The sequence below is a fragment of the Lucilia cuprina genome, chromosome 2 (genome assembly GCF_022045245.1).
Source record: "Lucilia cuprina isolate Lc7/37 chromosome 2, ASM2204524v1, whole genome shotgun sequence".
Taxonomy (NCBI): Eukaryota; Metazoa; Arthropoda; class Insecta; order Diptera; family Calliphoridae; genus Lucilia; species Lucilia cuprina.
The window spans coordinates 51,930,156-51,944,158 of record NC_060950.1 but is presented as its reverse complement, the minus strand read 5'-3'; the positions used below and the strand labels follow the sequence as shown (position 1 = coordinate 51,944,158).

Here is a 14,003-nt window from a genome sequence, read left to right as displayed (position 1 = left end):
TATGCTTACTTAAAAAGGCTTGTAGATGGTCATCTGTCGAAGGCTTTTTATAAGATTTTCAGTCGAAGAATTTGTATTCATTAGAACTTATAAAAATCTTATGAAGAAAATTTTCATACAAAATTTGATACATAATCCTTGATAAATATACATGAATCCTTTTAGTAGTGAACATAATGAGAAATTAATATCGCAACTTTATAATACGTAAATATGTCTTTAGAAGGCCCACAAATCGAAGTCCTAAATTTAATCCCGCAGCTTGTGCCTTTTTTCTGAACGTATTTTTTTTTCGTATTTTAATAAAAAATTTATTTTTATGCTACCAAAATTTTAAGCTACCAAAAATTTAATTAGCATTGCTACCTAGAACTGCTACCAAAATAAAGTAGCAATGCTACCAAATTTTTAGTTGTTGAAAAATATAATAACATTTATTGCTACTTGAAGAAAATATTTAGTGCTACTATTTGAAGTATTCAATTGCTACATTAAAATATTTAAATACCAATGACTCTACTACTGTTATTAAAATTTTTATTTTTTGCTACATTTTTAACTACTACTACCAAAATCTAAAGGTAGCAGTAGTAATAGTAAATGATTTGCTACTGATTTTTGAAAATTTTTAACTACAAAAGTAGTTATTTTTCGTTACTACAGCTACTTGTAGTCTAGTTATTTAAACACTGTTTATAATAAGATATGATAGGGGATAAGTCTTTATTTTGCAAGTAAAACCTCCCTCTATGATTGAAAAAATGTTGAAGTCAAGTTCGAATTAAACACAAGCTTCTAGATTAGTATACTTTGGTCTCATAAACATTTGTTGGGCTGACTTTCTGAATTAAACAACATTGTTTTATATTTGATTATGTCATATTTTATATTGATTTTTTTAAGTTCGATATATTTTTGATGAATACAAGCAAACGGAAATGATTTTGATCCGATTGATATACATTCATATTTAAAAATAGGTATAGGAATTATATAAAAGTAAATAAATATTAGAACTAAAAATTGGCCAATGTTCCATGTTCACTTCCAAATAATGATTTGCAATAGGTCAGAATTTAGTCACTTTTATTTAATTTAGAAATGTACTTACAAAAATAATATTTATCAATAATTTAAAAAAATACCACTAAGTGGATTTTTTTTACCTTATGTGTAAGTATTATTTTTTAATAACTTCCAAATAAGCGAAATTAATTATATTTTACCAAAGCTGAGATATTTTTCTTTGTTATTACATTTATGAGAGTGATTACAGAAGTAGTGAATTTAGAATCAAATAAAAAGGATATTACTCCTATGTCAAGCCTGTGTTAAAATCATCACTTCTACAGTATTTTTTAGTACTTCATAGAGTAGTAAAGTCTACTTCGTTTTTTCTTCTTTAGAAGTTCTTTTTTGCAGAGAACATTTACGAAATTTTACTAAGAGATTTTTGGAAAATAATTCACAAATAAAATTTATAATACACATATGTATGTATATTTATTTGTGTAAAAATAGGGAAAAATGAAGTGCCAAATCTTGAAAAAAATTTTAATCTTGAGTTAAAAAATATTTCGTTGACAGACATCCCGTTCGCATCCCATTATATCCCATTACATATATTATATATAAAAGAGAAGCGTTACTGACTGACTGACATTTACGGGTAAAAAGGGGAAAAAAAGGGTAAAACAGGTTTTCTTGATTATCTTACACAATATTAGTGATACAAGAAAATTTTTTAATGGACCTGTATCTACTCTTAAAATAAGCAGATGGGTGTCAGGTACTTTTTTGGGTAAAAATGTGCAACAAAGGGGATTTTGGTACCTTGTTTGTCCCTTTATAACTTTTGAACTAATTAACATAATAAAATTTTTATAAATATTTCGGCAACATCTCCCAAAATTATGAGACAACTGTTTCGTCCTTCTTTAAATTCTGTCCTTCTTGGGTGTAAAAGGGAGACAACTATATTTATGGTACTTTTTTAACACATTTAGAAAACTTTTTCGGTTTATAGAATTATTCCTATTAAATTAAGGACAAGCTCTGTAATATTTATTGTAATAAAATTTTTGCATTTCACTGGGAGAAAAAATACTAAAAAGGCGAAAAACGGGAAATTTAATTTTATTCAAACACATTGAGCCATTTTTTAAACTTTAAAAAGTAATTTATTTTCTTACATAAAATAAGCTGTTGGTATATTATTTTGGAATTCGAATACTAAGGCCTATATAAAACCAAATTCGAGTAAATTGTTTGGATATTTTGTAAACTTAATACTCGAAAAAGTATATTCCTAAGCGAAAAGGAGAAAAATTGTATTCTTTATTAGAACATTCCACTTATGTAAAATTTACTCCACTTTTGGTACTTTTTCTTTCTTCAAATGATACTCTTTATATGTTCTTTAATATGAATTCAAAATGATTATTAATCATTGAATAAGATTCTTTAAGAGAAAACTTTTTAGTACTTTTTATCTAATAAATGGTACATTTTTAATTTTCTAAAATATTCAACCCAGGAACATTAATTTTAACATACATGGCCTTGACTGAATAATATTCTGTATGTGGGAACTATTTGGTACTTTTCTATTATTCAAATGGTACCTTCTAGATTCTTTATAATGGTCTACCGGAACACACGGCCCTTATTAAATGAGAATTTATCGAGAGAGATTTTTGTAGTTTTTCGTTTTTCCTATGATACTTTTTGATATTTTTACGATATTGAACATAGATATTGAAAATAAAATTTTAAATGTAGGGACCTTAGTGAAAAATCTACTGAGAGGGACTTTGGGACTTTTTCATTCATTAAAATTATACTTCTATCTATCTAGGAAAAATTTGAATAATATAATAGTTTCAAAGATGCAAGATATTTTGTATTTAATTTATTTGTTTGTTGCCACGCCCCCATTTGAAAATCCGCACATTATTCTCTAAATGTTCACATGAATGTCAGAGTTCTTCATGAAAAATTTGAAGATTCTAGTTTTAATTGTTCCTCAGATATACAATTTTTATATTTAATTCATGTGGGAGCTTCAAGCTCCCCAGAACTTCGACATCTATAGTTAGTCTTATTTTTGTTGATTTTTGTGTCTTTATACTTTATTTAAGTATTTGAAGTAAGATTTTGTAAATATTTTTCCACATCTATTTATTACAAAGACAAATTTTTTGATGAAAATAATTTTAAATACCGGAACTTCGATAGTTAGTCTTGTTTTTGGTAATTCTTAAATTTGACTTTAATTTGGGTCACCGGACCTGAGGACAAATGCTTGTATGTTTCTATATATGAATATTTTATATTTATAAGAAAAGAAATACGAGTTCCTTATTCCACAGCTTCTCTCGGCATGTGAAGTATTACAACTCTGACAAATACACAGACACACACACATGCATATATTTTGTAGAACATCCAATTTAAACAAACACACATGCAATTATTTCGGTCCCACTTCAAGAGTATGTTTATGAAATGAACCCTGCAGTTCACCTGTTGTATATTTACTAGCCACTTTTTTCATTACACAATATTATCGATTCACAAGGATTAATTGAAAAGATAAAGTTTGATTTTGATATATACGAATATACTTTCAGTTTTTGTTTCCGATAACTGCGTTAAGTGCTATGTTATTACGACCACTTCAGTTATCGGCTGGAACTTTTTAGCCTGCAGGGTTACGTATGATTGTGTTGGCGTATCGTTTTCACTCATTTAATGTGTTACGATATACAAACGTACATTTATAGTTTAAAGTTGAAGCTTAAAAATAATTATGCAGAACGATGGCTTCTTGAAAAATAAGCACAAACAGTTTTAAGCACATACCATAAATATTGTGGAATTTTATGTGAATCTATGATATGAACATATGTAAAAACAAACAGACAAACATATGAACATTCATAAAAGCATCAACATTGGCGCTAAAGTGGGGTGAGATGACATTAAAGTTGTAAGAATTTAATATTCAGTCATGCCGGATAGAATATACCCTTCACAATTTTACTCGCACTAGACACATGTTGTAAACCCTTGGATATTAGATCGAATTTTCTATCTTTACATTTATTACCTTTGCTAAATATGAGAGTTTAAAAAGTTAATTTTGAGTGACATATTCACGTTCAAACATACGTTATTAAATCGACTTTGCGGTGTCGAAAAATGAATATTACAAAAATAACTAACGAAAGAAGGAAACAAATGTTAATTAATGTATCTAGTACTTTCACAAGTTTTGATACCCGATTTTTATCGTTAAAATCGTTGTTTATTTACTTGTTACGAATGAATGTTTTAAAATAATTGCTTATTTAAAATGGCAACCGAGGGGTTAAAATCTTTAACGACTTTTGCGTATAATGTGATATAATTATAGGGCTTCATTTGACTTAAATTTCTACAATTTTATTCAACAATAACTGACTTAAGTATATCTGAGGCATGGTACCATTCAACTTAAATAGTTTATTATGAAAACTAAATCACATTTTATTTGTATAGAGGAGTAGGGTATTATATGGTCTGTCTCGTCCGACTATAACTTCTTACATGTTTATAACATACATAATTTTCGACGCACCTTTGAATAATCTCACCACTCTATATTATTGTAATAATTAACGAAATAAAAGTCGCCAATGAACTTTGGTTACAATTCAAATCATTTGATTTTGGAAATACATAGTTTGTTTGGTAGCAAACATATTGCTCCCTTCCAATGAAATAAGGTTATTAAAATGGACGTTTCGTTTATATAACAGAAGCGCGCGATGGTCAACAAATGTTAAATTTTATTTTCGTTCAAAAATGTTAAGCTTTACATATATGTATACACGTTTGTTAGATCATACTACAATTGTCAGGTAATAAATTTAATTGCCAACAAATATTGTCCGTTTAGACTGTTGTCAGATTGTGATATGGCAAAAGTGGCATTTCTTATTTTTGGTAGAAATGTTCTTTATACCGTGTTGTTAAACGAAAACATTTATCTGACAATGGTTCCATTTTCAGATGCAAAAATTTCACACATCTGACTATAAAAATTGTCAGACAATTATCTGGCATGGTAATATAATGACTATAAAAATTGTCAGACAATTATCTGGCATGGTAATATAATGTGTGTACACGATTGTTAGAAGTCTGACAATACTTATTCTGACATCGTAGCAAAATATAAATTGTTTAAGTTCAGACGGTTATTAGATATTTTCTTCCAATGTTGTAAGATCTGACAACTGTGCATGTGTAGCTTTAGTACATAACCAAATATTTTATATCTCAAATATTCTACCACATACAAATCCATACTTTAAAACTTATATGAATATCGGAATAAGCTTTTACTTAATGTCCTTTAAACTTGGGTGTCAAACCTATAAATATTTTGTTTATTTTACAATATTATACAGATTGCCGAAGTCCATCCAAAACACAAAATCATTATAAAATCATTGAGAATATTGTTAAAAAGGTTCTTTAATTTTGTAGTTCCATATATCGAGCCCTTTTCGCACAAAAGACGTAACCGACAAAAACAAAATTTTACAGGAGAGAATTATTTTAATTATCTTCGAAGCATTACTCCAAAACTCCGTTAATTTTTTGTCGCCTACGTCTTTTTTGCCGAGACAAATTTTTGTGATATAAACAATGTTGAGGCGGTTACGTCTAAATTTTCTGTCTAAAATTTTTTTATGTATATCTTTATATAATTTGTATAAATCTGAAATTTAATAGTGTAATAAATACTTTTTTATAAGATTTTAAGATCATCTAGCGATGTCTGTAAGTCAGTCTTTTTGTTGAAAACCGGATAGGTTCCGAACGTTATGAGCTAGAGTGATGAAATTCTCTAAAGTTGTTTATTGATGATAAATAATGTTTTGTGTTAATAATGGGCAAAACGGTTCATGATTTCACTTAGCCTCTATACAATTAAGTACCTCCCGGGAAATAGTCAAAACATTAAAAAATATGTTGTATATGTTGCAATCGCTATAAAATTTTGCAGAAGTCGGTTATAAGTATATACCTGTAAATTATGTTGAGAAGTATTACAGATATCAGGCAATATTTAACCCTAGCCTCCATATATGGATCCTATAAGATAATGATTTTTTTCATACAGAAAATAAGTTTACAGTTAATAAATCTTTCAAACATTAAAAAGGTATTATGAAATTCTACAAAAAACATTTGTTTTTTAAACTAATAACGCGTTTAAATTCTATAGATCTCGGTCCACAATTGACCAAATACTCAGATACGTGGCATTTCATTCATAAACAAATTTAATACGTTAATTTGTTAAAATTTGTCTATCAATTTAATATATTTTAAAAGAAAATTAATACGTAACCGACACCTTGCTGTATGTGTAAATGTGTACTTACGTCTTTTTTCTTGTAAAGTTGCTATGAATTTTTCAGAGATGATGCTAATAGAACTAAATTATCGATTTCTATCAAAAACGAAAATCGAAAATCAAGTCGCTTAGTCCATTTTGCAAAAAGTTCTCGATATCAAGACCTGTAACTTTAAAAAAGGTAATACCAATATTTTTAAAATTTTCTTTGAATTTAAAAACATTAATTCTATAAAAAACAGCCTCAAATAATTTTGAGCACCTAGATTTTAATATGGAACCACAGTGCAAACTAGACTGACTTGTGGATGTCCTCCACAGTAGAGTTAATGATAATTGCACCAATATTTATGAATGTACTATGTACACATATTAGTGTATATATTGCTCATGGTTAAGGCTATATAAATGTGAACAAAAAATAACATCATATGAGAAAAATACAATGTCCTCCACTCAACACACTGGTACTTAAACACTCACTATGAAATGTACCATTTATATACAAGTACAAAACGATTATACATATGTATGTATACACGATGGTTGGATAAAAAGGTCAATGAAAACATTCATGAGTTTTGTGGAAATTTGCACTACATACATATTTATACGTCTGCACCAAGAAATAACGATTTGATAACAAAATTTTAAAATAACCTATCATTAAGAACAATATTTTTGTAAATCAAAACAACGTATCATCACATTTATTTAAGAAATTTAAGTACAATAACAAATACACTTTCCTTAAAATTGATTAGCGCTGAATCCGAAATTAGCCATCACATCAGTGTTTTAAAAAGTATTATCAGTTCATGGAAGTTTATCTTGGGTATTTTAGTCCTTAAATTCTAAGATGATCAAGCTATGTTCGTCAAGCTATGTACCGTCCGAACGAGAACCGCTATATTTTTAAATTAAATTTCATATAAATATTCCCTGTCGATTCATTTTGATTTTGAAAATATGTTTTCGCATAACCCCCCAAAATCTTCCCTACCCTCAATATAAGCTTCTCTCAGAAGATGATTATAACGCTCATTACTTGGTTCAAAATTATTATTACATAAACAAATAACAAGAAAACTCAAATCTCTCGGTAAATTTTTTTGAGACCATCCCATAATAGACCATGTTGTAATATATGTACATTGTGTAATATATTCAATATATTTAATATCAAATAGTTTTTTCTTTCATTGTTAATTAAATTAAGTCAAATTAATTGCTTCTATAACGTTAAAATTTGGTTACTTTCAAATCATTTCCAAAAAAATAATATAATAAAAATTACATGACTTCAAAAGTAGAGAATTTGGAATCATGAAAAAAGGGTCATTACTTCTGCAGAACTTTTTCAGTACATCTAAGGTGTAAGTTGTACTTTATAGATTTTTTGGAAGAAGACGTGTTTTTGCGTTTAAAAAAAATAAAAAAGCACCATTGATGTGAAATTCCGTACTAAACGATTTCAGGGCTTTGTATTCCTTCCACGAACAAATACTAACATAATAGTAGAAAGATGAAATCCATTGTTGCTGTATTCTTAATTTAAAAATTTAACGAAATTTAAAGATAGATATTTTCTCTTATTTAATTATGAATTTAGCTTTTACAATAAATACAATTAATAAAATGCTTAGTAAACTATTATATCTTTTGAGTTACGCCAGTCTTGGAGTAATAAAACTGTATATACATATGTATGTATGTAGAAGCAGCAGGTAACAACTTTGAAAAATTGTTAAATATTGATGTTAAATAAATAAACTTTCAAGTTAATCATCTATAAAATAAATATCATATGTAAATTGAATGTGTACCCGGCAAAACCTTGTTATATCTTGCAATAAAATATCTAAGCGGTGGTGCTGTGAATAAGATAGCAAACTAACGAACAAGAAGCCCATGTTCATATTCTGTGTGAGCAATTTTTTGTTTGCTTTAGAAATAAAACAACTTTTTTACTCTCTTTATATAATAACTTATTTAAGTAGTGATTTGTAAGCGAGCGTGGCAAGGACTTATCTCTAATATCATCACCGTTTTAAAATAATGAATTAAAATGTTAATCAATAAGTAGTAAATACATAGCGACTTTTTTTAGCTTTATAACTTATTACTTTTCAATGTCAGTTTTTGCTGGGTACATACATATAAAAAACTCGTAACTTTTAACATTTGCAAACAATATAAATTGAATAAACTCAGTCGGTATACATTCTCAGTAGTAGTATATAAGTATTTACTTACAAGTTATTTATAAACTTTATTCCCTCAATTTAAAGAAGTAATGAAAAACAATAAAATGGATTAGGATACAAAATTATAAGAATTTATATTATGGTGTTTTAAAATTGATATTTTTACCTTTTAAAGGCACGATAATGGTCATACAGTAATTCAGCTGAAAAGTTATTTGTGTAAAATTTTAAATTTTTTGGTCTCGTCTTAAACTCCCTATTGCATTTTTAATCTGTAGGTAGAAAATAAGGTCGAATTTTTAATTTCTTATAGGACAGACTAGTGTAAAGTAACTTTTAAAGTCTACCATTAACATTACATTCTAAAACAACCATATAACACCCTACACCAGTATACGAATAAAATGTAATTTAGTTTTCATAATAAATCACATAGTTGAATTGTACCTTGCCTCAGATATACTTAAGCCATTTATTGTTTAATAAAACTGTAGATATTTAAGTAAAATTTTGATGGGTGCTTTTTATAGGGGCTAGGGCCAAATGAGGCCCTATATTTATAAAGTACATAAGGGTCATCAAGGCTAGTATAGAACTTGTATGGGAGGAATTATGTATTTAATGCTTGGTACAAGACCAGATCTTGCATACAGTATTGGATAATTGTCTAGAACTTTAGATAATCCTTCAAAAGAAGATATTGTTAGAGTAAAAAGAGTATTTAGATATATTGCTGGTACAAAAGAATATGGTATTACTTATACGGCTGACAATAACTTAAAGTTCGAATGCTACAGTGATGCTGATTTTGGAGGCTGCTTAAAGACTGGTAGATCGACATCAGGAATAATAATAAAATACGCTGGTGCTGTAATTTCATGGATGATTCAAAGACAACCGATAGTAGCAACTTCTACAACAGAAGCTGAAATCGTTGCTGCTACTGAAGCTACTAAAGAAATTATATGGTTAAAAAGACTCTATTCCGAGTTAATTGGATACAAAGACGTTCCAGTATTGCAAGTGGACAATAACGCTGCAATAAGATTAGCTCAGAATCCAGAGTTTCATCGTCGCACTAAACACATAGCGTTGAAACATTTTTTTATTCGCGAAAAGGTATCCGAAAATGAAATTTGTGTTACAAGAATATCAACTGAAGACCAAGTAGCTGATTTGATGACGAAACCACTACAAGCAACAAGGTTGAAATATTTAATGAGCAATTTGGGACTTTCAAATGTTAACAAATTATCTTAACAAGGGAAAGTATTGATGTTAATAATGTATTTGTGTTAAGATTTAGTTAACACCCTTTTTGTAAAACCTTGTATTGAATTTTGTATTTGAGAAATGTTTTGTATTTATATTCATTCGAAAATAAACTTTTACAATAAAAATTTGGCGCGTTCAGTTGTATGGGGCCTAGGTGAACTACGGTACCATAAAAGATCATGTTCCAAATTTTATTATCTCCAAAATTGCGACCTGTAGATTGATTACAAGGTTTACAAGCCCTTTTCGGGGGTACAGTTGTATGGGGGCCAGGTGAAATAAATGACCTATCTATTTTAACCATTTTCAATAGGCTTCATGTACCAAACATCATTGAATTATCTTTATTATTCCGAGCTGTAGTTTGACTACAAGGTTTACTTGGACGGACAGACGGACGGACGGAGAAAATGATTTTAAGGCGATTGGTATATTTTAAGATGGGATTAGGACCAATATTATTGTGCGTAGTAAACATCAGCACAAACCCAATATACCCTCCCCACATAAGTGGTGTAGGGTATAATGAATACCCTAATATTCGTACACACATACATATACAAATGTTTATTTACAGCAGCTGCTGCTGTTGTTATTGCTGCTTTTTCACACAATTTTTGCTAAGTATTTAAATGTAACCGTCAATTCTTTTTATCGCCTTCTTCTCACCTAAAATAACAAATAGAATAAATAAATAGAAGAAATAATACCAACAACATGAAAACCCCAACGAAAGACCAGCCAACCAACCAACAACCACTAACCTGATGGCAAACGGAAATAAAATGGAATTGATATTTATACCAACGAGATAAATAAAAAAAACTCACACACATTTACAGCAAAAATAAAACGCCAAGATAGAAAACTATAAAAGAAAATAGTTCGACATCAATTTGCATTGACGCGCAGCTCTTAAGATAATAAAAACTAAAAAAAAACTTGGGGTAAAAATAATTGAAGAAGGCTTTTTTTAACATTTATTCAAGAATACTTGTTATAGAAAATGTTTTCAATTTTTATTTATATTTTTCTTATTTCATTCTCCCCACTCACTAAGTTCGATTCACATTTCATTTCAATTCTAAAGTGATATTAAATGCGAGTTTACACCCGAGAGCCGCAATAAAAAAATAATTTTCTTGAAATCTAAAAGTAGTAGTAAAGTAACGGAAAATATATTTGTAGATACGACTTGAATATGATGTTTTGTTAAGAGATGTCAACTTTTAGACGGTTACGTAAAAGTACTTACATAAGAGTACATATGTATGTATGTACATTTTTACATTTTGAACAACTCACGGTTTCAGATATCTTTAAAGTGCTACAATTTTTCATTTGTGGACTGATTTCAATAGATTATGTTTCTACTATAATTATAGGCCAACAGATATTAATAATATTCCTGTTGTAACAGATTTTAATGTAATTAAGATCTTATCAAATCAATATCTGTGATTTATTCTTCTGAAAGTGGCTGACACAAATTAAAAGTAAATTACGAAAACCGGTTGATTTGGTTATGTCCGTCCGTCAACCCGTCAAACTACAGGTCGCAATTTTGAAGATAATTCAAATAATGAAATTTGGCACATGATCTTCTTTTGTTCGTCCATGTAAACATTGTAATCATACTACAGGTTGCAATTTCGAAAATAAATCGAATAATGAAATTTGGTACATGATCTTCTATTGTTCCAGGGACGAAGCCTATTGAAACAGACTTCTGTAAAATGTTAATTAAACTTTGGAAAGGATATTGTAAAGAATCATGCATTTAACAAATGGAGCCCTTAAATTCCTGCGAAAACAGCAAAAAATGATAAATAATTATAGATGATGACATTTAAAAAATGTGTCACTTACATTTTTAAAAATTGAAAACAAAGTGACAAATTACAGTTTTATTGGTACAATTAAACATATTGAGAAACATTTGTTTTATTTTTATTTTGAAATAACTCTGAAGTAAATAAAGCGTATTTCAAGAGGGTCAGGTCAGTGTTGAAATTAAATAAAACATGTTAGAGTGCCGAATCTTAAATATCCTCCACCTTCTTTTTATTTAAACCCATTTAACTGCATAATTTTTTAGATAACTCAACAAAAGTATTGTCGAGTTAGGCTACTAACATTTATGCTTGTGTGGCAGTAATTTAGTTTGATTAGGTCCAGAAAATTTTATATTTGGATGTAGACGTCGTACGGATGCTATGACTTATTATTGACCGATCATTACTGGCCTATATAGGAAATTTTTTCAGAGAGGCTTTAATAAGTACACAATACATATTTGTGCTTTGCTTTATTGGACCTTTTATGAAAGCTATGACCATTCACGGGCCTATCCGAAAAAATTTCATACGTTTTTGTGTCGAATTTTATCAAAATAACTTAATTTATCAAAGAAATATGTTCGTTTAAGTAATTTTTGGAAGTGGACCTTATATGGGAACTATAACCAATAACAGACCAATCCGTAAAATGGTAAAATGGTTCACATATACACAAAATATATTTCTTTAAAATTTTATAACGATAACTTTATAATTCAACGAAATTTATGTATTTAAATGATTTTCGGAAGTGAGACTTACATGGGACTAATCAAGAAAATAAATTTTGTATAATGGTCTTCATGTACACGAACATATTTAAGTCGAATTTTATCCTGATAACTTTATAATTCAATGAAATATGTTCTTATTAAGTGAATTTTGGAAGTAGACCTTATATAAAAGCTATTACCAATTGTGGTTCATTTTCCCCTATATACCTTTGTATGGTGGGAAATTGTGTATCAATTATTATGATTTTGGTGATTTTCACTACCAAACAGCTTAGGACAATATTGAATATATTATTTAAAACTAGAAAAATTGTTTCAATATAACATACCACAAATATTTTGCAGGATAGTAATTTTCTCGTATTTAATTAACACAAATCACTATTTCGCTCGCTATAATCGTTAGTTTACCCTTATATTTACATATTCCTTTTGATTCAATGAATCCTTTTTAATGCGATTTTAAAATTATACAGTAAATTAGAAATTTTTCATTTGTTTTTTTTTTCTTTTTGCGCAAATGTTTGTCAAATGTTGTAATTTTTAGCCTTCATTCACTTTACTCTATCTACATATATACATATTTGTATGTATGTTTATGAATGTTTTTATGTAGAAATGTATGAGTATTTGTTTTATTTTTGTTATTTTGCAATTTAAATTTCAGTTGGCATACTAAACGACCGAATAACGAAGAATCCATTCAGCATTTGTTGGCAACAGGACGGGCTAAAATTAAGGATGGTACTCTGATTATAACCGCAGTGGACAAGTCAGACAACGGTGCTTTCTATTGTACAGCGACTAATTCAGAAGGAAGTGAAACCCTTGAAGTACAAATGTCTGTTACCTCACCATTGACAGCAGCTATACAGCCCACTGTGCAGACAGTAAATTTAGGAAAAACTGCAGATTTGGTATGTTGCTTCCTTTACAAACGGAAATGAAAACAAAATTACTAAATCTACACATTTCAACAGCACTGATACACATATTCATATATACAAACACATGAAATAAAAAAGGACAAAATAAAACCAACACAATCAGAAATAAAAAAGGAGTAGAGAGAAAGACAAATAATATTTGGTAGCTTAAAAAAAAATTTTACTCAATGGCATCAAAAAAATCTATGTATTTTTAAATTTCTACGTATATGTATAATAGGCCAGCTCTTAAAAGAACATTGAACATTTAACGCCAAATAACTTCTAATCACAAATAACTTTTTAATCGAATATTCTTTTTTAAAGTTAAAATCAGTCAGAAATAGGAAACATACATCTGAAATTGAAGTAAAATCAAATCATATTAACTCATAAACTGCAAACTAAAGTAAAAAATTATTTTCTTTTCAACCGATTTTAATTTAACTTGGGAAAAATATTTTCGAGATATCATGCACTGAAATTTGAAAAAAACACAATATTTTGTCCTAAAGACCTTCTTTCTTCTTCGAAATATGTATCATCACTAACTTCTCCCGGTTTAAGGTATATTCATGGTTTTTACAAACTGAACTACTATAATGTTTTAA

General features: G+C 28.5%; 1 protein-coding gene across 1 annotated transcript in view; it reads left to right on the top strand.

Moving 5' to 3' along the window:
• Positions 1 to 14,003, top strand: part of LOC111677204 (Down syndrome cell adhesion molecule-like protein Dscam2) — a 94,637-nt gene that overhangs the window by 48,356 nt on the left and 32,278 nt on the right. Inside the window, 1 exon segment of the mRNA XM_046955451.1 lies at positions 13,134 to 13,383. Within this exon segment, the coding sequence (XP_046811407.1) occupies positions 13,134 to 13,383 (250 nt within the window).